Here is a 25,371-nt window from a genome sequence, read left to right as displayed (position 1 = left end):
GTTCTACCACAGAAATTCAGTCAAAGAACTAATTATGACTTTCAGTGTCCTGACTTTTCTAAGTCTTTTAATGTACTTTTGTGCGTGCAATTTCCTTTAGTTAAAAAAAAAAAGTAGAATAAAAATGAACAGACCATAGTCTCAAAGGGTATGTCTACACTACAAAGTTAATTAGAACTAACAGACGTTAGTTCGAATTAACTTTGATAGGTGCTACACATGCAAACCGCTAGTTCGAACTTAATTCGAACTAGCGGTGCGCTTAATTCAAACTAGGTAAACCTCATTCTACGAGGACTAACGCCTAGTTCGAATTAACTAGTTTGAATTAAGGGCTGTGTAGCCACTTAATTCGAACTAGTGGGAGGCTAGCCTTCCCCAGGCTGCCCTGGTGGCCACTCTGGGCACCACCAGGGAAACTCTTCTGCCCCCCTCCTGGCCCTGGAGCCCTTAAAGGGGCACGGGCTGGCTACGGTGCCCGTGCCAGGTGCAAGTCTGCCAGCACCCAGCCAGCAGACCCTGCAACTGGCACGGCTTGAGCTGGTCACCCGCTGCCACCCAGCCCTCGGTCTCTTCCCGGGACCAGGCTGGCGGCTCCTGGGAGCATGCCCAGGTCCGCAAGAGGCGGCGGGCACCTGCCTGGTCTAGTGCAGACATCGTGGACCTCATCTATGACCTCCGCACTAGGCACAGGAAAGTGGCCGTCTAGGGCAGGAGAGCTGCCATCCTGGCCACCCAGGAGCAGATTGGCATGAAAATCAAGGTGGTCCACTGAGACCCCCGATCCTGAGCCCTGAGCTTAGAATGGCCATACTGGGTCAGACCAAAGGTCCATCTAGCCCAGTAGCCTGTCTGCCAACAGCGGCCAACACTAGATACCCTGGAGGGGATGGACCGAAGACAATGACCAAGCCATTTGTCTCCTGCCATCCATCTCCAGCCTTCCACAAACAGAGGCCAGGGACACCATTATAGAATCATAGAATAATAGGACTGGAAGGGACCTCGAGAGGTCATCGAGTCCAGCCCCCCGCCCTCAAGGCAGGACCAAGCTCCGTCTACACCATCCCTGACAGATGTCTATCTAACCTGTTCTTAAATATCTCCAGAGAGGGAGATTCCACCACCTCCCTTGGCAATTTATTCCAATATTTGACCACCCTGACAGTTAGGAATTTTTTCCTAATGTCCAATCTAAACCTCCCCTGCTGCACTTTAAGCCCATTACTCCTTGTCCTGTCCTCAGAAACCAAGAGGAACAAATTTTCTCCTTCCTCCTTGTGACACCCTTTTAGATATTTGAAAACCGCTATCATGTCCCCCCTTAATCTTCTTTTTTCCAAACTAAACAAGCCCAGTTCATGAAGCCTGGCTTCATAGGTCATGTTCTCTAAACCTTTAATCATTCTTGTCGCTCTTCTCTGTACCCTTTCCAATTTCTCCACATCTTTCTTGAAATGTGGCGCCCAGAACTGGACACAGTACTCCAGCTGAGGCCTAACTAGTGCAGAGTAGAGCGGCAGAATGACTTCACGAGTTTTGCTTACAACACACCTGTTGATACAACCTAGAACCATATTTGCTTTTTTTGCAACAGCATCACACTGTTGACTCATATTCAACTTGTGGTCCACTATGACCCCTAGATCCCTTTCCGCCATGCTGCTTCCTAGACAGTCGCTTCCCATCTTGTATGTATGGAACTGATTGTTCCTTCCTAAGTGGAGCACTTTGCATTTCTCTTTATTAAACCTCATCCTATTTACCTCTGACCATTTCTCTAACTTGCTAAGGTCATTTTGAATTATGTCCCTATCCTCCAAAGAAGTTGCAACCCCACCCAGTTTGGTATCATCTGCAAACTTAATAAGCATACTCTCTATCTCAATATCTACATCATTGATGAAGATATTGAACAGTACGGGTCCAAAACAGACCCTTGCGGAACTCCACTTGTTATCCCCTTCCAGCAGGATTTAGCACCGTTAACAATAACTCTCTGACTACGGTTATCCAGCCAATTATGCACCCACCTTATCGTGGCCCTATCTAAGTTATATTTGCCTAGTTTATCAATACGAATATCATGCGATATTCAATAAGAATATCATACCATTCCTACCCCTTGGCTAATAGCACTCCATGGACCCAACCTCCATGACTTTATCTCACTTCTCTTTAATCTCTGTTCTAGTTCTAGCCTTCACAGTCTCCTGCAGCAAGGAGTTCCACAGGTTGACTATTTGCTTTGTGAAGAAGAACTTTCTGTTGTTAGTTTGAAGCCTGCTACCCATTCATTTCATTTGGTGTCCTCTAGTCCTTCTATTATGGGAACTAATGAAGAACTTTTCTTTATGCACCCTCTCCACACCACTCGTGCTTTTATAGACTTCTATCATATCCCCCCTCAGTCTCCTCTTTTCTAAGCTGAGAAGTCCCAGTCTCTTTAGCCTCTCTTCATATGGGACCTGTTCCAAACCCCTGATCATTTTAGTTGCCCTTCCCTCTCCCACCTTCTCTCTTCCCCTCTCCCACCTTCTTTTCCCAGTCTCCCCCAGTTTTGTTCAATAAAGAGAGTTTCTATTTTTGAACACACGTGTCCTTTATTTTGAACATCAGGAAGGGGGGCTAGGGAGGGGTAAGTGGAAGGAGGTGAGGGAGGAATGGGGTACGAGCCCCCGATGGGGAGGACTGGGCTGGCTCTGCGGGCTCCTCGGGGTGGAAACTCTCCTGAAGCCCCTTGATTTACCCCCCCCTCCGGATGGCAGCCTGAGGCAAGTGCAGCCGGGCTGACGGCCGAGTGCTGTGATGTGCCCAGTGTGGGTACTCCGGGCAATCCAACCCAGGACTGCTTTACAAGCTGGGCACCCCTGAGAACTGTCTGTCCGGGGTGGGGGTCGGGTCCCTTTAAGCACAGCCCTCGGCTAGCCTGAGGCAGCAGCTCCACGCTCTAAGTCCTAATCTGATGCCCTGCCGGCACTGCTTCCAGCCATCCTTAACCTCAGTTCAGGGTCCATTCAGTGTGGACATGCTAGTTCGAATTAGCAAAACGCTAATTCGAACTAGTTTTTAAGTCTAGATGCACTAATTCTAATTAGTGCTGTAGTGTAGACACCCAAATGTAGCCACTTTGAGCTACTGTTGGTAGAATTGGGAAGCCAATTCTGTGTAACCAACCCAAGGAAGATCACTTCAATGTAAGGGTGATTTTGCAGAGGTATATTGCAGATATCGGAGGGCATGTCTACATTAGGACATTGCACAATCCCATCTTGCAGTATGTGAATTTTGATTTTACATGAGTACTCAGCCCAATGCTTTGTAAGATTTTTGAGTAGGTCACAGAGAGCCACTTCTCAACACAATGGAGACTGTCACAAAAATTTCCTCTGAGCCAGTGTCTGCTAAGAATTATAAGGACCTTGTTTGTTAGGTATATGCTCCTGAATAGCCTGATCCAAGGATTCTTAGATTCTAACATATCTCATTTGAACATCTGCTCTGATTTTATGCCAAACCATGTGGACAGATATAAAAGATTTGACCCAGACTTAGGATGAACTGCACATACTGAGTAACCAAGCAGTACCTTTGAATTCAGCAAGGCTGGAACAAAAAAGGATCAATTTATTTTTGTAAGTCTTGAGGATGCTATAATTTCTGTGCAAGTCAAGAAATCTGACAGTGAATTAGTAACCAAGATATTTTTGGATCAAAAGTAAAAAAAGGGACTACACAGATCAGAGAGTATTTATTATTTGGGGTAAAAACTAATTATGCACTGAATTTATGATCCAGAGATATTATACCAGGATTAAAAACAAGAGTTTTTTTAACTGTTGCTTTCTTTTTGTCAGTTTTCTCTATGTTATTCATCTAGTTACACTAGAATCCTTAAATTCTTTGGGTGACATGTATATACACACACCTTTGGTGGAAGAGGAATGAGACAGATTTTGGCTGTAACTTTTGTAAAAATAATTTACTTGCCACCCTCATCACCATCACACCAGATGCCTCCCACCAAGATCTAAAAGAAGACAAGAAAAGGACATGTGGAACGTTTTTTGCCAGTTAGTAAAGAAATTATGACAGGATGGAATTCTAAGATAGATATTATTGTAATGTAGAATGTGTCATGCTTAAACTAACACCCCTACCTCCACATAGCATTTGGATTATTGTTCCTGTGAAAGGAACTAAGTGGACATACATTCAGATTGTGAACTGTTCTAAAACCTATTATCATGACCTCTAGTGGATGTAAAGCTGTACAACTGTTTTGGCAAGATATTTTCTTCTGTTATATAGTGAAAAAACAATACAAATAAACACCATACACTTTTAACATTTGCAGTCTTTGTAAAATGAAAAGATTTAAAAATAGACAGTAATTATATGCTGAAACAAACATACTAGATTAAATTAATCCCAGCTGCTGTAACTCCATATAAGGAAAGATATTCAATATACTATGATATACACACCAAGTATGAACTTTTATAATGAAATTCCATGGCATAATAAAACTACAACAGCCCTGTTCATATTGGGCTGGATACTATGTTTAAACATAGTTCCTGGCCCAATACAAGCATGGACATAATTTTCCGGAAGACTGTGAGCACTTCCCAGCACCAAGACAAGAATTAAATATAATGAATAAGGAATTAAACCTTATTTGTTTCATACACTGACTGAATTTGTTGTGCATACTGCACCTTCCAAATAAAACTTAAGAGAAAAGGAGAAAAAAACCCAAGAATTAGACTAGCTCATATTCAGAATGAAACAAAGATCATTAATATAAAGTTCAATTTGTATGCTATTGTTTCAGTAACAGTGGGTATTAGGAACAATCTAAAATGGAGTAGAAAACTTATTTTAAAATTTTAATATTTTAAAAAATGTTTTAACTAAGTTATGTTTAAAGTGATTACAATAAGCATAACATTTCTGCCCTTATACCTATTTTATTATTTGTTATAATGCATAATAAAACACCATACGAGAACAATATCCTCTACCACCCATTCTACTTCATAGGTATGGAGGTGAAGTTAAGGGCATTTTTCAGTCTTTCAGTGATCTGTAATTTCTGAAAGAAACACCCTGAGGGGACATCTGTGCTGCTGAAAAACATGTGTTGGGTTTTCATTGCTCTATATTATTTAATTAAACGTTATATATATTTTGTTCTGTAAGCAGGATTGAAAGAAATCAATAAGGAAAAAATTCTCCTAAAACTTTACAATTCATATTGTTTTTTAAAGGTAACTAAAACAAAAGAGGCTGCTTTGTAATAACTAAAAGGGCGATTCTTTAAAAATGTTACAAACAGAAAAGCTCTTTTTATATATTAAGGATTTGTAACTGAACAAATAAATTCTGTTACAGTATGTGACTGAATGATAGAATAAAGTTAACATAAAGTCATCTGCATTTCATATTTAGTGAGACACTGAACAGCAGTATTTTTCATTAAAATCAATGGCCATAAGTTTTATTTACAAAACAACTACCAAAGAATCAATTATTTGGCCAAAGATGCTTGAAAGGGGAAGTTACTCACCTTGTGTAGTAACGATCGTTCTTCGAGATGTGTCCCTGTGGGTGCTCCACTCTAGGTATCGGGCTCGTCCTGGCACCTCTGATTGGAGGCTTTTCAACGGGAGAAACGGCTCAAACGGGGCGTGGCGGCTGCTGCGCATACGCGGTCTCGCCAACTACAGCTATGAAAAGCCATCGATCAGCGGCGCCGGGACAAGCCCAACACCTAGAGTGGAGCACCCACGGCGACCACTCGAAGAAGAACCAACAAATATACATGCTCGCTGTTTCAAAAATATGCATTGTCAATTGTCAAATAAATAAAGACAGAGTTGGTAGTTGCACCAACTGTAGCAGGAATCAGAGTAAGCATATTAAGGTGACTCCAATCTTTTTTCTCAGGATATGTGTACATTTCAAGCTCAATGAAACATACCTGCTCTAGCTCTGGTTGACACAGCATACTAAAATTAGAATGTAGTAAATGGGAATGCAAACTATGGGAAGCATTAGCTGCCCAAGTACATTTCTAGCGTTTCATAAGGATAGGTACTTCAGGTGGCAAGCCCATCCCTCACAGCTTTATTTTTAGCATGCTAGCTCCCATTGAGGTAGCATGAGTATGTATCTTCAAGCTGGAATTTATACCTCCAGTTCAAAGTGTAGACAAACCCATAGAATGTGCCCATGAACTCATTATTTTTACACACACACACACACACACACACACACACTGGTCCTGTAGCACCGTAGAGACTAACAAATATGTAAATAAATAATTAGTTACAGACTAACACAGCTAACCTTTGGATACCCACAGAATGTATTCAGAAAACTGTGATGGGCAACTTCTCCTTTGCCTCATCTACTGAGTCGTACAGACACACATGTTGCATACTATTTAACATCTATATGAAATTGTAGAGATCAAAGTATCCACAACCAGACTGCCACTAAGGAGTAGTGGAGTGGTTAAACTTACTGTAACCTCTTGCTTATGAATCTGGAGTCAGTAGTGGTTGAACCAACAAGGCTCACTCACTTAATGTGTGTTTTGTATGTATCTGCCAAAAGTGGATGTATCTAAAGAGGAGTGAAATTCCAATTATTTAGTGCAAAAATAAAAAATTGACATTTAAAACTTGTTAGATACTGTATCCTGTTGTATTTGTTATTTGTGAATCTAATGGAATGTGGAGAATAAAGTTCTGCTTCCTTATCAGTTACTGTTCTAGTATTATCACTATGGTACAATGAACACAAAATTTGTGACAACATGCAGTACAGCTTTGTAAATTATATATTAATACACACTGAAACAAGTACATTCTTACCTGCTTTACACCACAAAAATTTGCAATGCTGTCTATCAATTCTGACATCACCTGCACTTCATGAGATTTCTTATTATTCATAAACTCATCTGTTTTGATTTCTGAAAGATCAGAAAAACAGAAATATTAATACAATTGGATTGTCTGGCCTTCATAGTCTTCAAATGAAATCAGCATCTATCTATAAACATATATATTTTAAAGTTTACATCTTAATATATATCAGTGGTTTTGGACTGTTGCAGTTTTGTTTTCTAAGAAGTTGTAAGAATGCTCTTCTGATTACATTTCTGAATCAAAGATGAATTAGTGAAACTGAACAACACAGGAGCAAAACCAGTAATACTGGGAGCAATACTAACCAAACACACAATTATCAGAGGGGTTGCCGTGTTAGTCTGAATCTGCAAAAGCGGCGATGAGTCCTGTGGCACCTTATAGACTAACTGAAGTGTAGGAGCATAAGCTTTCGTGGGCAAAGACCCACTTCGTCAGATGCATGTAGTGGAAATTTCCAGAGGCAGATATAAATATGCAGGCCAGAATCAGGCTGGAGATGACGAGGTGGATCCAATCAAGGAGGATGAGGAGGGGGATAGGGGATTCCCCTATCCCCAGCCACAGAACGCTGTCCCCACTCCCCTGTTCCCAGCTACAGAACTCTGTTCCCATTCCCATCCCCACTCCCCGAACTCTGTCCCCACTAGCACCCTGTCCCCAGCTGCAGAAACCTGTCCCCCCTGGCACCCTGTCCCCTGCTGCAGAACCCTGTCCTCTGACCTCCTGACACTCTGTTCCCTCTCCCCGGCTCCCAGCCGCAGAACTCTGTCCCCACAAAATGTATAATTATAAATGCTTCATTTTAGATTTAAATATGAATAAAAAACAGACCATTTATTTCATAACTATAAACACATGATTTTAATTTTATATATCGCATAATTTAAAAATAAACTGTTTATCAGAGTGTGTAAGTAAGGGCTGGGGATAGCAAGTGATGGACAGGAGAATAGAGAGGGCGGGACTTCAAGGAGGGGGCAGGGCTTCAAGGAAGGGGCGGGGCGGTAGATCTTCGCCTGTTCTGAGATTTAAAAAGTGATCTTGGGTGTAAAAAGGTTGGAGACCACTGCTGTAGACCATGGGTTCCCAAACTGTGGGGCATGCCCCCGTAGGGGTGTGTGAAGAAATTCCAGGGGGGGCGCAAGGTGACCCAGCCACCCCTCTCCCCCGTCAATCCCACCCAAAGTTTTGCTACTATTTTTTGGGTGGGGGGGTGAGAGTTTCTTAAAAATCAAAAAGGGGGGCGTGATGCCAAAAAGTTTGGGAATCACTGCTGTAGACAAAGCCTAAGAGATTTCGCAGGAGATAGCTGTGTGTATAGAGGGAAGGAAATTATACTTGTATGTGTGGGGTCACACAGACAGAGACAAAAAATACTTGTGAAGTAAGATGTGTAAAACTGAACCCCAAAAGCTCAGTTATGGAACAGAAAACAGAACAATTAAAGACACGCTTCTGCATAACCACTCAATTAATTCACCTTCCTCTTTCTTGTATTACTATCTTAATTTATCCAGAAACTGATAATCAGACAATAACCGCATTCACTCCTTAATCAGATCATTCTGGGAAGAATGCCCAGAGCATTATTTATTTAAAAGAGAGTAGAAGGTTGAACTGAGTTCATGAGAATCACAGAGTTTCCCTACTTTTCTCCAAGATCTATAGGATCTCTGCACTTTTTAAACATCTGGTACTGTATAACAAACTATTATGCCAATATTTTGAATCTAATATATAAGTTAGGAACAAACAAAAAGAAAATAATAAACTTTAAAACTAACAAATGAAAGCATATGGGAGAAACCAATGTCTGTAATTTAATTTTTACTATTTATTGAGGACTTCTGAAGGTTCTCATTAAATGTAAAAATCCTTAAAGACCCCCAAGATTCTCTTAAAAAAACAAAATTGTAACCATTCCAGTTGAGAAGTTTAGGGTTCCTCCCACACAAGAATATGGTGCTGATGCAATCTTATTCCAAGAGATGAGATCTGACAGCTTTTCTAGATCTTCAGATAGGTTAGGATGGGATTGGCAACCTATGGCTCGTAAGTCATATATGGCTCACTTAGGAGTCAAATATGGGTCACAGCTTGAGCTCAGTCCTCCCCTTGCTCCCACCCCCACACAAAAGGGAACCCATACTAGTGCTGCAGCCTCACACCCCTTACAAAATTGGAGCCAGTGCCAGCTTCCTGCAGGGGTGGGGTGCTGAAGGAAGCCCTGAGCCTCGCTGCACAATCAGGGAAAAAGCCAGAGACATAAAACAATTCTGTGCATGCATGCACTCCCTTTCCCTGTCCCCTGGCTGGAGGAACAACATAGAACACAGGTGCTTTGCCTGCAGGCTTTTCCCGCTGCTCCATTGGCCACAATCCAGCCAATGGAGTAGCAGGAAGCCAGACCTGGGACAAAAGCAAACCCAGCTGCCATCGTGTCCCCAAAGGGCCTACTGCTCCATGCACTGCTCCTCCCCCACTTCATGTAGTCCACGTACGCTGTGAACTTGCACCCGCCAGAGAGCCCCATGGCCAATCCTGGCCAACCTGAAGAGGTACCAAAAGTGCAACTGAGTGGGCCAGTTCCCATCTGTGCCTGGACCTGCCGGCCAAACTCCCACCTCCATTCCAGACTCGGTCCTTGGGCCCCTAACTTATTCTGTGACCCATGTGGAGCAGCGTCTGGCTGCAATATGGGAATGATTGTTACAATATTGCAGACACTGGGGAAAAAAGTAAATGCCACCCAGAGCCTGTACCCCCAGCTGTGCCAAGACCCTGAACCCCTCAGCCCACTCCTGTCTCCTCCCCCCGGCCAGACACCTACCCACAGACCACTGCTGTCCCCTCCCCATGGACAGACACCCTACTCCCAGCCTGCTCCTGCACCCTACTTCCCACCCAGATCCTGCACCCCCATCCCTAAACCACTCAGCAGCCACTCTGTCCTGCACACTGGACCTCTCATTTTTGGCCCCACTCCAGAGCCTAGGGAGGGCCCACAAAATCCATAAACCCTGGAACTGCAGAAGAGTTAATCTGGCCTGAGGTCTTGAACCTCAGTCCTTCCTGCTTCCCCACATGAGGCTTGAGCACCAGGAAATGAGGTGTTTCAGTTGGGGGCCACATCAATGAGGGTTGAGGTTTCTGGAGGGTTTTTTTTTTGCTTCTCACTTGTGTGGTCCCTGACTCAAAAAAGGTTCCCCACCCCTGCCCTGAGCCCCTCATACATTCACATCCCAAAACTCATGCACCCTCACATCCCCAGCCTCCTGCTATAAGATGAAAGAAGATAGCCTAAATAAGTGCATGAAGCTGAATTTGACCAGTTATGATGTAAACTTAAAAGCAATGTGCAAAAAGATGCAGCAACAGAAGTCCCATCAAGTAGTCTATTAGTATATTTCATTTATGCTATTATTAATCATTGTGTCAATTATCAATAATATTAAGTTGTATGTTTTCAGTCATGCAAATAGGCATTCTTATATGGCTTTTTGTTTACCACTTGTTCTAAATTTTGATGTAGTTTGGCTCTTTGGTTTGAAAAGGCTGCTGACCAATGGTTAGATCTAAATCAGGAGGGGGCAGGGAAGAAGAGGCACAGAGTATCACAGATACCAAAATATAAGGATCTTCATTTCCGTGTTTTTTACAACTTTTTTCATTTCAAAGATAATATTTCCCAAATAATAAATATTCTGTTTTTCTGTTCAGATAAAACTTTTGTTGAAAAAAATGTAAATTTTGCTCAAGGGAACTACTGGGCAAATCTTGGTCCCAAATCAGCAATATTGTTATAAAATATATGCTATATACTTTCCCTTGAGTTTCAATGTGAAGGTCAACGCCCAGAAGAGGATGTTTAAAATATTAAGTGAGCAAAGTCTGAGATCCCAATGCTTAAACTGAGTAGAAGCAAAAAGACAAATCCTGCAGTTAGGCTGATTTACACCAGCTGAGGTTCCAATACAAAATTAGTGTCTCTTTCTACCTACACATTTACCTGCATATAAAAAGTGTTTATCGTTATATTACTAATGGTACATAAATGTCTTTATGTTCATTCTTCCCAGCTTTTCCCAGTCTGGTCCTGTGCTCATTCATCAAAATAGGACTCAGAATGGGGGAGGGAAAGAGGAAGGATGTAAAATTATTAGATTAAATATTATTGTTTGTGTAGGGACTTTTAGTGTCTAAAAGACTTTTTCCACTTTTCAGACGTGCTGTGATAATAAATGATATACTGCAGTATAATGAAAAACCATACAGCTTTAAGCCAGTGAAATGCTATAGGGGAAAAGTGCAGTTTGAGAAAATTGGCAGGGAATTTTCCAGTTTTAAAAAGAGGCTTTTATTTTGTTAAACACTTTTGCAGTGTATTGTGCTGCTCCTCAAGATCTTCCTATGGATGTGGATACCCATTAAAAAGTTAACGGGTTAAATTATATAATTTTAATGTTAATCATTTAACTAATTAAGCATGGAGAGCTGGTGCTGAATAGCTAGGGTCCCTCAGCTGGGACTGCTCCAAACAGCGGGGTCCCGTGGCCAGGACACTGCCAGCCAGCCCACCATGGGTAGAGGTTTTTTCCAGCCTTGTCCTTGGTGGATGGGGCTTCTCCAGGCATCTACACAGAGGCCAAGAGCCTACCATCTTCTCTTGGTCAGTATAGCTTTTGCAGGAGCCAAATTGATGGGGGAATTCCAGCTGTGCTGGCTGGATAGACATCTATCAGGGATGGTCTAGACAGTATTTGGTCCTGCCATGGGGGCAGGGGACTGGACTCGATGACCTCTCGTGGTCCCTTCCAGTTCTAGTATTCTATGATTCTATGAACCAGATCCTCTTCTAAGGAAGAGTTTTGTGAAGTTCAAAGAATGGAGCACAAAAATAGGTAAATGTATACTGACTTGGCAGCCTTAATTTGTGGAGGGTAAAATGATGCCTCTGCAGCCATTTATCCAGCATGCCCCCCCTTCCTACATTATATTGAGAAGTGCTGAAGTCTTAGCAGATGCCTACTGGGCATGCTGAAAAGCAATCTTAAATCACTCATGTTTCTTGTTTTTATTCACATAAACACATAAGACGACCCAGTTCCAGCCACAAAAATACCCACAACAATCATATGCATCATTGTCTCCACCTTCTGGGTTTTCTGTGGAGGTCTCTTATCTAACTGTGACCTATCAGCATCTGCTGAAGTGAATCCCTGTACCCATGCGGAATCCCATTGATTTCAGGAAAATTCAAGGCCCTTATCTGATGCTTCAGATAGGAGATAACAGCTTGAGGTGAGCCTGCTGCAAGACATCTTAATGAAGCTTTTAACACAACCAAAAATACCAATTAAAACTCACTCTGCTCATGGAGAAACAATAACTAGAGCAGGGGTGGGCAGCCCGCTAATCCCTGGCGGGCTGCTGTTGCTATGTTTACCTGTGCTTCTGCAGGTATCAGGCGATCCTGGCTCTTGTGGGCCATGGATCGCTGAAAATCAGCTGATAGAAATCAGTATCCGCTGATCCCAGGGCTCTACTCCCAGGAGATGCTGCAGCTAAAGGAAAGCTGCATGGTGCTGCCACTCCCAGGAGCCAGTGCCCCGTGACAGCAGCTCCTCCCAGCCATGAAGATGTCTCTTATCTGAGGGTCGTACAACCCCATTGGTGTTGGGGCTGGAGGCAGTACAGCTGCATGGATTTCTATCCGCAGATATCGATATCTATGGGTAGACATTTGTATCTATGCAGGGTACTAACAATAACGGGAATAGAGCTAGATGTTTTCCTAAGTATTGAACCATGTCAAAGTCTCTCAGTCTGCCTTCCTAGCTAGCCCCATCTAAGGCTGAGTCTTAGAAACATCTACAGCCATAGGAGTGCAATAATTCCTTTTACTCACATTTCAGGGGGGGAAAATCCTATAAATCTGTGTACTGGAGTAAGTAGCTAATAATAAAAGTAAATTGAGCAGTAAAAGTGAGAGACTCATCTAACCTTAGCCACCATAGTACTTGCTGAGATTTTTGTAAGATAAATAAATTCCAATATACCATATCTCTCTTGTTGCTTTCCACTCAGTGCTCCAAGCATCTGTTCTAATGGAGTACACACATCAAGGCTTGGCAAGGAATGGTATTTAGCAGCGAGTGCAAAGAACTGCACATTGACCAGCTTCTGAGAATTTTCACAAAACACATTGGAAAACTTGCAGTTATCTGTGTGGAAAGTGAAGGGAAAAGTTATGTTAACAATAATTAACAATTATATTGCTATTCTACTCTGAACTGGAGAATATACAACAAATAAGAAATACAATAGATTATTAATATTTTGCCCTTTAGAACTGGACAAGTCATTATATTTCTTCACATTTTATTTTTCTTTATAGAATTTAGGACAAATTCTGCACTCAGTTACACTAATATAAATCTGAGGTAAATCCATTCACTCCATTCACGTCAACAGAGCTACTTAAACAGCAGCAGATTTTGGCTAAAGTTCCATCCCTTCTCGTTTAACTTCTTGCCTGCTGTGAATGCCCTCTCTCTCTCTCAGCACTATGTATTACTGGACTCTTAACCCTTAATTAAAATTTTTCTTCCCAAGGTGATTCCTAGAGACAACATATTTTAGTATCAGTAAAAAAATACAATCATTAAATATACAGACTCTACTAACTTACAGATAGTACATTTATAATCTCTCTCAGTTACTCTAGATAGCTGAATTTCCAGTAAGAAATGCATTCACCCCAAAATCTAGGTCTGACTGTAACTTAGTTCCCCAATTGTCAATGATCCTGAACAAAGTGTTCTGTTTGCTGGCAATATCTAACTCATTAAGATGAGGACTAAAAAGGTGGCAAATTTTCAAATGATTTTAAAACACAACCTGGAAATAATAACTGACACTGAATTAGAAAATTAGAATCAACATCGGCTGGTTGGCGAAGGCGCATGATGCCTGCATCTTCCGGCACTCCTGCTTCTTCCAAAAGATGCATGCTGGCACTTTCCGTCCCCCCCGCACCATCTGAGTCGGGGTGATGGACATGTCCATTGTAATCCTAGGCGATGCAGCCTACCCTTTGATCCCCTGGCTTATGAAGTCCTACATGGGCAGCAAGGAGCATTTCAATGCCAGGCTGAGGAGGTGCTGCATGGTCGTTGAATGTGCATTGGGACACTTAAATGGGAGATTCAGGGGTCTTCTCACTCACCTGGACCTCAGCGAATGCAACATCCCCTTTGTGGTGGCGGCCTGCTGTGTGCTCCACAACTTCTGAGAGAGCAAGGGGGAGACTTTCCTGCCAGAGTGTGAGACAGAGGCTGAACGCTGGCCAGGGCTTAGGAACAGCCAGACACTAGTGCCATTTGATGATCACATGTAGGGGCTGTGCTCATCAGGGAGGCCTTAGGGGAGAGTTTCAGCCAAGGCCAGTTGTGAGACTCTCCCTCAAATCTCCCCACAAGGGGCCTCTGCATTCTCCCTGTGTTCCTTTCCTTCCCCACCTCTCCCTTCCCCAAAAAGAAGATTAAGGGGGGACATGATAGCGGTTTTCAAATATCTAAAAGGGTGTCACAAGGAGGAAGGAGAAAATTTGTTCCTCTTGGTTTCTGAGGACAGGACAAGGAGTAATGGGCTTAAAGTGCAGCAGGGGAGGTTTAGATTGGACATTAGGAAAAAATTCCTAACTGTCAGGGTGGTCAAATATTGGAATAAATTGCCAAGGGAGGTGGTGGAATCTCCCTCTCTGGAGATATTTAAGAACAGGTTAGATAGACATCTGTCAGGGATGGTGTAGACGGAGCTTGGTCCTGCCTTGAGGGCGGGGGGCTGGACTCGATGACCTCTTGAGGTCCCTTCCAGTCCTATTATTCTATGATTCTATGATTCTATCTCTTGCAGAGCAAATAAAAAGCCTTTTTGGTTTGAAAAACCAAGTCTGTTTATTCGGGGGATATACAACAGGGGAGAGACTGGGGAAAGAACCTGGAAGAAGGGAGGCTCAGACATGGGGCTGGGACTGGTGTCTCCCTCAATCAGATCATGAGATTTGGCTGCCTGAGAGGTCTCACTGCCCTGTGTTTTGGGGCCCCAGCAGCTCCTGGAGGGGACTAAAAGGGGAAACCATGGGTTGTGGGAGGGCAAGGAGGTGACTGGTGGTCCACTCCATACACGAGGCCATTTGCTCTATCACCCATATACGGTCTCGTGCTGGCATGCCAGGTGGTCCCAAGTGGTCTTCCTCTGCTCCAATTCAGCCCGGTGCTCCTCCTGGTCAACGACCTGCTCCTAGTACTTCTCACTGAATCTCTGGATGAGGGACTGGAGGCAGGCCATCTATTCATACATGAAGTCTTTCTGGGTGCATTTCCTCCAGAAGATTCCATGGAGCTGAGAAGATGGCATGGGAGGTGGTGGACACACCACACTCACAGCTGGCCCACATCTGAAGAGAAGTTACAGGGGCAGTCATGCCAGGAGACACTGTGTATGAAGCTGAGCACTAATCTCTGAGCCGACACCAAAGGTCTCAGTTCAGATGATGGTGCTGTGTTTCGAGCAAGGCCATATGTTGCCTTGACAGTGGGCACTTTCCTGCCGGGCATGGATGTGCCAGGGGAGCATCGCTATACCCATGACCCAGGGATAAGCAGGCATGGGAAGGTGCCAGCCAGGCCAGGAGCCTGCAGGTAGGAGGGGGGAATGGGGTGGTTCGGCTTCCTTCTATGTTGGGCATACACTGGGTTTTGCACTCACGGTGTCCCGCAGATAGAGAACTTCTATCCCTGCCCATTGGAGGGGGCTGGGGGGCTATAGGAGCAGGCGTGTGTGAGAGGCAGAGGCCACTTGTTGGAGAAAGTGCTACTGGGGTCCCCTTCTCTTCCTCCCCCCAGCAGGTTCCCATGTAGGGGATCAGTCTCCTCTACATTGCTGTGCTTGGCCAGGAGCGGATACTGACTGAGTGTGAGCATGACACTGTGCCATGTGTGGCACTGCCGTGTGGTTCCATGACTCCAGCCTTCGTACCAGTGGCTTGTTGTGGGAAGGTGTCCCACTGCAGAGTCTGGTACAAGAACATTGTGACAAGGACCGAGGGGTTCCTGTGTGAGTGTCTCATGAAGCTGAGTGCCCAAACTGGTGCTCCATGTGCACACATGTACACAGACTATTGTGTGGAAACCAAGCCGAGAAGGCCAAGTGTGGAGCGCGCAGCCCCTCGCAACCTATCATCTATCCCCGCATGCATATAGGGAAAGTGATAGAACTCACACAAAGTGCCTTCCCCATGTTCGTACAGTACCTGGGAGACATCCTGGGGGGGAGAAGGGGGATTGGCTCCAGGGTGAGAAGCAGGTCTTGTTTGTAGGCATGGTCACCTGACTGGCCTCCTCCTCTACAACCCCACACTCCTGGAGGCTTACACAAGGGCAAGTCCTGGCCAAACTCGAGGACGACGGGGGGATAGGAGGTGATCGGCCCCCTTCCCACGATGGCATCAAGCTGCTCATAGTAGTGGCATAGTGTGAGGTGCTGTCCCGGAGAGTCCACTCTTCTCCCTGGCCTTGTTGTAGGCTTGCCGGAGGTCCTTGATTTTCATCCAGACCTGGTCAAGGGTCTGGGTATGGCCTTTGTTGGCCAGGTAGGCATCCGTCTGACCATACACATCAGCACTGTGCTTTCTGGTATGAAGATGCTGGAGGTTGGTCTCCTTGCCCAGAATCTCCACACCAGTCCAGGCCACTGCTCTCCTACATCCCTGGCCAGTCACTGCTGAGGGTGCTGCAAGAGTGCTGGCAGCTGTGGGGGACTCAGAGGGAGCACTAGGGTCCGCCATGGCTCCATCTGCTGAGGCTGTATGGCATGGAGCTGGCAAAGCTCTCCCCATGCCACAAGCCCTTTTCCTGAAGCCTGCTACTTTAAGATCTGCAGGAGAAGGGGAGCAGAGGAGCTAGCAGGTGTGGCCAGAACAGTCACAAATGCAGCTGTGAGAGACCTCTGTAGACCACTTATTTTGAATTAGCAGCATCCGATCATCCACACTAACGCTATTTTGAAATAGCAATTTTGAAATAGGGGTTATTCCCCAAGGAAAGCAGGATTACACATTTCAAAATAACTAGTCCCTTATTTCAAAATAACAAGCCTGACAGTGTGGACACTCCACTTGTTATTTTGAAATAAGGGGGGTGTCACGCCAGCCCGCTGTGGGCCCCTTGATTTGTCGTACCCAACACAGTCTAGCACTCGAATTTCTTCGTCAGTGGCGGGGTTGGGGGTCCGGGCCCTCCCTCCCTCCGGACCCTGACCCAGGACCCTAACACCAGGAGCTGGGGCTCCTGGTGGTAGCAGGTGGGGGGTTACCCCTAAACTCGCCTGCTCACGGGTTACACGGCCCTCCCTGGGCCGATTCCAACACCGCCACTGAGGCTAATCGCCTGCCCTGCCCCTGTATGTCAGCTGGGGGGGGGGGTAAGTGCGGGTTACCTCTCCCCTCCCGTTCACGTCCTCCGTTCCCCCTTCCTCCTTCTTGCCTCCCCCTCCTGACTGGCGCTCTTCTTCCCCCTTGCCCCGTCCATTGCCCCTCTTATCCTTCCCCACGTCCATTTCTCCTCCCCTCACTTCCGGGTGCTCCGCCCCCCTTGCCATGGTCGCGTCGCTGACGTCAGCGACGCTGGCGGGTGCGTTGAGATGCGTCACCGCCTTCCCGCCTGCCCTGTACGCCGGCGCCGCTTGGGCTGCGTCTCCCGCTCTGCCCCCGGCATTCGTGCTGCTAAGCGCGGAGACAGATGTACTGTCATAGGGATGTTAAATATCAGTTAATTAAATAGTTGAGTAACCTCATGAATTCTGTCTCACCCCGTCACAGGGGGTTATTACAAAATAACTCCCTAGTATAGACAAGAACTATGTTATTAAGATTACATGAGACTTCTCATTTTAAGACCCTATTTTCTGTTCCTTACAACTTCTGACAAACTTTAACCTTTTCAACTGAAATTTTCTGTGTCAAGTATCTACCTCAGGTGGATATAGTTTCATTTCTGCTGGAAAAAGTTCAGCAATCCAAGACCAGAGGTTGGGAAAATGCATAGATATGCCCATGTTAAAAAATTCTGGAAACTTTTTTTTTTTAAATGGTGTAAATACTCATTCTTTGAATTATGGACTACACATTTTAGACAGCCTTTGTGTCAGATATGTGTCTTTACCGGTGCCAACAAAAATGTGGTTGAGTTACAAACCTATGACAAAAACTGCAATGTGCAATGCTCAGTAGTGATTTCCTGCAGCTTAACTGATACAATCTCCTAAAATTCCATTTACGCTGTGCATGTTCCCGCCTCTGATAGCTCTTAATTCTGATCGGACTCTGAATGTGTGATCTCCATATAGAGCAACAGCATGCTTCATTCCAGGGTTTTGGGTGCTCAGAAGAACTTCCTTTTTAAAGGCCTCTCCCAGAGTTGTTGTGAAGAAAAACTATTTGTGAAGAACTCACACACTACAGACTACACAGTGATGAGCATCAAAGAAAATCCTAGGAGGAAATTAATAATTCTGTCTGCAAAGTAAAGTCTGAATGGTGTGTAGAAAACAAGGGATGTTGCCATACCAAACAATACGAAGAAACAAACAAACAAACAAACTGACATCTGCTCATTCAGTGGGTACCATACAATCTGCACTAAATGATGTAGAGTTTCTGAGGGAAAAAAATCATGAAATTAAGAACTATACCATAAAAGGATACAATTTACTTAAGGAGATCACAGAAGTCACAGATTCTGTGACTTTATTGGACTTCTATGACTTTGACTTCAGCTGTCATAGGGATGTTAAATATCGGTTAATTGAATAGTTGAGGAACCTCATGAATTCTTATCGATTACGCGACTATTCTATAGTACCTGGGGGCAGGGCTGACAGTCGGTGTGCACCAGCCCCACTTCCAAGGAGCCCTCTGCCATTCCACACGGCTGCCTCTGTATCAGAGGCAGCAGCGCGGGGTGCCAGGCAGGAGCTGGTCTGTGAAGGGAGTCAATTTAAAAATCGGTTCCCCTTACGGACCAGCTGCTTGTCGCCCTGTGCTGTATCAGAGGCAGCAGCACAGGGTGTCCAGAAGCCCCTCTCTTGGGGGGGGGGGGGGGGGGGGATAGTCTGAGCTCCCAGATCCAGCGTGAGCCAAAACTGAACTGGGCTGCCTGCCTTCCTACCTCCTAATACACTTTAAATGCAGAGTCACAGCAGGGGTAGCATCGCAAGACAGGACTGATCTGGGCTGCTGGCCAGCCTGCTAAAAAAATTACCGGGGGGGGGGGGGGGGGGGAGAATGTACTCTGTAGCATTAACTTTTGCTTTTTGACTAATCAAGTACTCTATTACATCCCTAATCTGTTAGCAGTTATAGATGGGATTGTGCCCCCTCCTTACCACCATGCTGCTGTTGTGCCTCCCCACCCCCAACACTGCACCACTCCTCCCTCCTGACACAGGAGGACACCCTCTTATCACTACCACTGGGGCTATAGGACTCAGACTGTCAGTCATCCTGCGGGTGAAGCTTACCAGTTAACTAGTTAAACCTTTACCTCCCTACTGCTAAACTCTTTATTTGAGTATATTCATTCTTATCACAGAGGAATGATCACAATGATCTTTTAAGGCTATCTGTGAGTGTAGTGTTTGATGATTCCTGGTCATATGAACTGCTTGAGCCAACTTTTGTTATCATTAACCCTTCTGTGGCGTGGCTTAGGAAGGAAAATCCAAGCCTTTCTGTCCTTGCTCATCTCTTTTTCATCTTTCTGTGAATCCGTTGAGTACAGATTGTTATTTTATTCCAGCAGCTAATGTAACTACAGGCAGTCCCCGGGTTACATGGATCCGACTTACATCGGATCCCTACTTACAAACGGGGTGAGGCAACCCCGCACTAGCTGCTTCCCCCCAGCAGACCAGGGAGATGCGAAGCTAGTGCCCCCCCGCAGCAGACCAAGGAGACGCAGAGCGGCTTTTCTCAGCAGACACCTCAGCTTGAGAATAAAGGACTGAGGGAAGTGAGGTGTGGGAGAATAAAACTGAGCTCTGGAGAAATGTTTGGCTAGAGTTTCCCCTACATTATGTACCAGTTCCGACTTACATACAAATTCAACTTAAGAACAAACCTACAGTCCCTATCTTGTACGTAACCCGGGGACTGCCTGTACTCCAGTTTTAACAATAAAGCCAATTTAGTTAAAATTAAACTAAAGTAAGAATTTACTGACATTTATAGAACAAAAGGGAACCAAATCAAAGGATTGTTAGGTAATACAAAACTGATCTAGTTACCATGCAAAAGTACTTTCATGCTGGGAGGAAAAGTTAATTACACAATAGTTGCAGATTTTACATGCATAAACGTATTAGTTCTGCAACAGCTCAAGCTGTGACTTTCTCTTTGGCAGAACTCTCAGCAGATCCTTCCCAACAGAAAAAATATCTGAGCTTAGGTATCCAATTCCTTTACAATTCCCCAACCTTTGAAGCAAAGAAGTCATCCATTACATTACAAACAAGTGTTTGATTATTTCATCCCTATGATGTTAGACTGTCCTGTGTTGTTTAATTTGAAGGTGTTATCAGGAGTCATTATTTTCCTTCTGTGATTTCAGAATGCACAAATCTAATTTCCCCTTCTCTTACTGTAAAAAACTTGCACTGGCTTTTTTTTTTTAAATGAACCTTTGGCATTCTTCCTTACTCTGTTTCAGTATTTTTCTGCAGTTGTGTTCCTGTTTCAGACTATATCAGCACCTTGTATAAAGTTTTGTTATTTACAAATTACTGAAATACTGATTTACCTCAGTAATGCAAAACAAGCAAAATAATTTATATCATGCAAGGGGAACTCTTTAATTTTGAAATAGAAAAATAAAAAATGCAAATTTTAAGAATTACTGAAACTATTTAAATATGCAGAATCTGGTTATAGCCTGACAAAATTTTTATTTTTATAAGGACCACATATTGCTACTTGTACTCATGTCTTGGGAGTACTTTGCTCCACGAGTAAAACTCTTGAAATCAATGGAATTCCTTCAGTGGATCAAACTGTAGCATTACTTGTGTAGTCATACAAGGAAGTAAGGGGGCTTACAGATTGTGAGTAGCAGTTCAATAAAGAGAATGGTTTCTGTAGAAATGCTACATCTTTCCCTTGTACAGACGAGTGGAGCAGGTTACGGGCTATACCTGCCTCCCAGCATTACCTGAGACCTAGGGGAGAGGAAGTCATAAAGCAGTGGTCACTGACCGGTCAATTGCGGCACCCTTAGGGGTTGATTGCACAGCCAGCTGCTCTTCTTTTATCCAGTCTCACTGGAGTGCGGTGCAGACTTGGCAGGCAGAAAGTGGCAGCCCACAAAGCTGTGCTGCGCTCCAGCTAGGCTGCATCAAAGAGGGGTATCTGCCCAGGTGGCTGCCACTCTTTGTTAACTTGCCAGCTGGGATGGGAAAGCACACGCGCATCTCCGCTCTTGCCTTCTGCTTTGGGAGGGGACTGGACAGCTGGCACACGTGGTGTGCTGGAGACAGCGCTATGCGGCACAGTTCCCCGCGGGCTTTGTGTAGGTTGGAGAGCCACCTCCCCCAGCACCCTGCTGCACCTGGCCTGGCTGAAACCAGTTCTGGGTGGCCCTGGTTTCTGCCTGCTCCAGCCCCAGCCCCAACCCCAGCCCCAGCCCCAGCCCCAGCCCCAGCGCTGCTGCCTGCAGGCAAAGGGCTCGGTTGGTCAAGGAAGAGACTCTGCCCCCTTCCCCTCCTCACCCCAGTATTGCTCCCCCAAGGCTGCAAGTCCTAGCACTGCTGTCCTGACGGTGAGTGCACTGGGGGTACAGCGATGTGAGGGGGTGGGTGGGTGGAAGTTGAGGGGCAGAGGTTGCACGGAAGGGTATGGGGTGACACAGGAGATCAGGCTGCAGAGGCAGGATGGGATGGGGCAGGAGTTGCACTGAGAGGCATGGGGGTGATGCAGGTGATAGGGAAATGCAGGGATAATCATGGGGTGAGGAGAGCGAGGCTTGACCAGAGGGAAGATGTGAGGAGAGATACAATTTTACTTTGCAGAAACTGCACATTCCTTTTCTCCCCAATTCTTTGTCTCCTTCCCCAACTAGGTATTTGGCTGCATTCGCACCCTTTCACCTTTTCTGCGTTACTACCCCAATCCCCTTCCTCCCCCAAACTCCCTCTTGTACTCCCATCCCACACACTTTCTCCAGCCGCTAAACTCCCTTCCAGATCCTACACCCCACAACCCACCCAGATCCTGAATCCCTATCCTACTCACTGGCAGCCCTATCCTGCACTTTGAGTCCCTCATTTTTGTTCCCACTCCAGTCTAAGAAGGTCCACAAAATCCACTAACTCTGGAATACCAGAAAAGTAAATCTGGCCTCTGGGATGCCCTGAACCTCAGTCCTCCCTACCCCTTCCCCTCACTCTGTGGGGGTTGGAGTGGCAGGAGAGTAAGGTGTCTCAGTTGGAGGCCACATCAGTGAGAACTAGGGGCTTGGGAAGGAGTTTTTTTGCTTCTCACTTGTGTGATCCTCAACTGATTTTTCCCTGGGGCAGTGGCCCCTGACTCAAAAAAGGTTCCCTACCTCTGCCATAAATAAAGAAAACATTGAAACCTTTTGTGTTGGACGTAATGTTTTACTTTATTTAAAGTGAAATTTGATCAACTAAAATGAGAAAGTTAAAACGCTTAATCTGTTTAATAATTTAAATTAAACCATTCTCCCCAGAACTAGCAAAATGGATCAGGTATAATTATGTAATTAACGGTGAGTTTCCATTAGCAACGGGTAGTCCACAAAAAGATTTGGAGAGGGCAGGACCTCGACAAAGGGGTGAGGTCTTGGGGAAGGGATGGGGTAGATCCTGGCTTGCCCTGACATTTACAAAGTGGTCTTGGGTGTAAAAAGGTTGGAGACCCCTACGATAAAGACAGTATAACTTTCAGTCTACCTTCCAGTAAACACCAGGGGCAGCACAACTGTAGGTTGCCCTTGATTCACAGCTCACGGTGTTTGAGCACAGAGTAAGGTACATTATTATTTAAGTTTTCTACCAACTAAAAATAAAAAATATTGATTTTTAAAATGACCTGTTTATTCATTTAACTTATTGTTAATTCTCTGGGACTGCAAGCAGAATTCAATGAAATTCACACAAATCTATAAAATAAGTATAAACAAAAGCAATACAAATTGCATAGAAATCCTTAAGTTTGATACAGTACAGACAACTCACTATTAAGCAAGAGACACAGACTAAAGGTGGAGGGAAGTCAACAATGAAGGCTACAAGCCAGCAATTGTTCGGAGTATGGCAGAGACAGGGGCTGTGTCCAAACTACATTCCTTTTCAAAAAAGGGTTTTATTTTCGATCAAACCCCATATAAACAGCAGTTTTTCTTTCGAAAAGCCCCGCGTCGGGGAAAAAAACGTGGCCACCATGATGCAAATGAAGCACGGGAAATTTAAATCCCAGCTTCATTTGGAATTTTGAAGTATCTAATTTACATCCCTTTTTTGAGAAAAGGGATGTAGTTTAGACACAGCCTGATTATTAAGCCTCAGACTGCAGAGGGATTTCTCTATTTTCCAGCTGTTCATCAGTGTTGCTAGAATGAAGAAAAGAAACAACTCTGATTTTCCTGTTGGGGAGGAGGTGTTCCAACTTTATTTTACAGGCATTGTGAGGTTTTAAGTGGCACAGCATTGTTCTTATTCCTTTTTATTGTAAAACTTGTGAAAATTCCAATTTAATATAATATTAATATATATATCTCACAGTTAGATTTTTTGCAGACTAACCAAGACCCAGTAAATTTCCTTTCAGCATTTTTATAAACCTGGCATATACAATCATGAGTTATAAAGACAAGAATTCCAAGAATATAGTATTTTAAGCCATTACTATGTTTTAAAAAAAGCTTATTGGTCTCACGGCAATGAAAGAAACCCTCTTCCAATACAATGTGATTCTCCATTCATTTGTATATAATAATGCAAAATTAGCTAAGCACATTTTAACATATAGACTTTCAAGTCATCAGGCTTGGTTTTAAAACACTTGTTAGTATATGTAAAATGAATAAGAAGCAGATTTGAATGAACTTTAATCTCTGGAACTGTCATTTTTATGAAAGTTCAACACACACACACACACACGCACACACTCTCTCTCTCTGCCCCCCCCCCCCCCCCCCCCCGAGAGAGAATGAATGTAAGGGACTAGTCGAGTCATCTGCACATTTCCCCCCTGCTCTGCTACCAGTGCTGGGGAGGGCGGACTTAAAAGCCAGTTCCCCGCAACATAGTGTCCGCCTGCCTCCCACTCTGTGCTTTTGCCTCTGATACAAAAGCAGCAAGGGTGGAAAATGCAAGTAGTCAAGTAGTCCACTACATTTAAAATGCAGAGGTGCAATGCAGGTAGCTCCTGGACTCGGTGTGAGCTGGGACTGAGCAGTTCTGGCTTGCGCCTGGTCCGGGGCCGCTGCAGCCCTGCATTTTAGATATAGTAGGAGCCAGGTTGCCTGGGGGACTGAGTGCCTTCTGTTATCAACTAATTGTATACTCAGTACAAATTGTATCGACTACACGATTAACCAATTACCCTCCTCTTAACATCCTTAATACACACACATATTTCACATACACATGCTGAAAACGTATTTTGGTTTCTGAGTGATTCCTTCCTCAACATCTGGCTAGTTAGATATTTTCCTGAGAGAGTCTTATCTTTTAAATATACTGGTTTCTAACATCAATAAATAACATTAAAGCTTGAGGAAGATATGTTCTTCAGCATCACAATGATACTTTTACTCTTTCCTCTCTCCCCCCCAAAACACAAATAATAGCAAAGTTTTGGAAAATACTTCATTATAACGAATCTATGAGAACAAGAAATCCTTGATAACTACTGATGCATGCATTTATTTAACAGTATGATGGGAAAGATTACACAGGCTAATACACATCTGTATTATCATCTTAAACCAAGCATTAGTGAAATATTTTTGTTTTTTCTGCTAACAGCCAACCAGCTGTTGATGAAGATTAGATGAAATATTTGGATTTAATCTGAGGAAGTGAGAAGTTACTCACCCTCTGCAGTAATGATGGGTCTTCAAGATGTATGTCTTGTGGGTACTCCACTCAAATGAGTAAAAAGCAGTAACCACTGTTGTGGAGGTGGGATTTTGGAGTCATCTACTGACAGAGGCAAGGACTGAGTCGCCCATGGCAGTGGTAGGTACTGAGCCTTGCAGTAATGTGTAATGTTGCACAAAAGTATGTGTGGAAGACCATGTAGCCACCCTGCAAATGTCACTTTGCGGGACATTATATAGAAAGGCGG

General features: G+C 44.3%; 1 protein-coding gene across 6 annotated transcripts in view; it reads right to left on the bottom strand.

The window, feature by feature from the left end:
- METTL25 (methyltransferase like 25) overlaps positions 1 to 25,371 on the bottom strand; it is a 94,119-nt gene that overhangs the window by 64,895 nt on the left and 3,853 nt on the right. For 5 of the 6 annotated variants that reach the window (XR_012904943.1, XR_012904947.1, XM_075932530.1 and 2 more), the window contains exons 2-3: positions 13,004 to 13,168; positions 6,885 to 6,985 (exon numbers count right to left, since the gene is read on the bottom strand). Coding sequence is in view for 4 of the 6 variants with exons in the window: in XM_075932530.1 (XP_075788645.1) it covers positions 6,885 to 6,985; positions 13,004 to 13,168 (266 nt within the window). In the remaining 2 variants the exon portion in view is untranslated. The remainder of the gene's footprint in view (positions 1 to 6,884; positions 6,986 to 13,003; positions 13,169 to 25,371) is intronic. The other variant, XM_075932524.1, reaches the window with a different exon arrangement.

The sequence above is a fragment of the Pelodiscus sinensis genome, chromosome 1, assembly GCF_049634645.1.
Source record: "Pelodiscus sinensis isolate JC-2024 chromosome 1, ASM4963464v1, whole genome shotgun sequence".
Classification (NCBI taxonomy): domain Eukaryota; kingdom Metazoa; phylum Chordata; order Testudines; family Trionychidae; genus Pelodiscus; species Pelodiscus sinensis.
The sequence above is the reverse complement of the archived record's forward strand: the minus strand, read 5'-3'. Positions and strand labels throughout refer to the sequence as shown.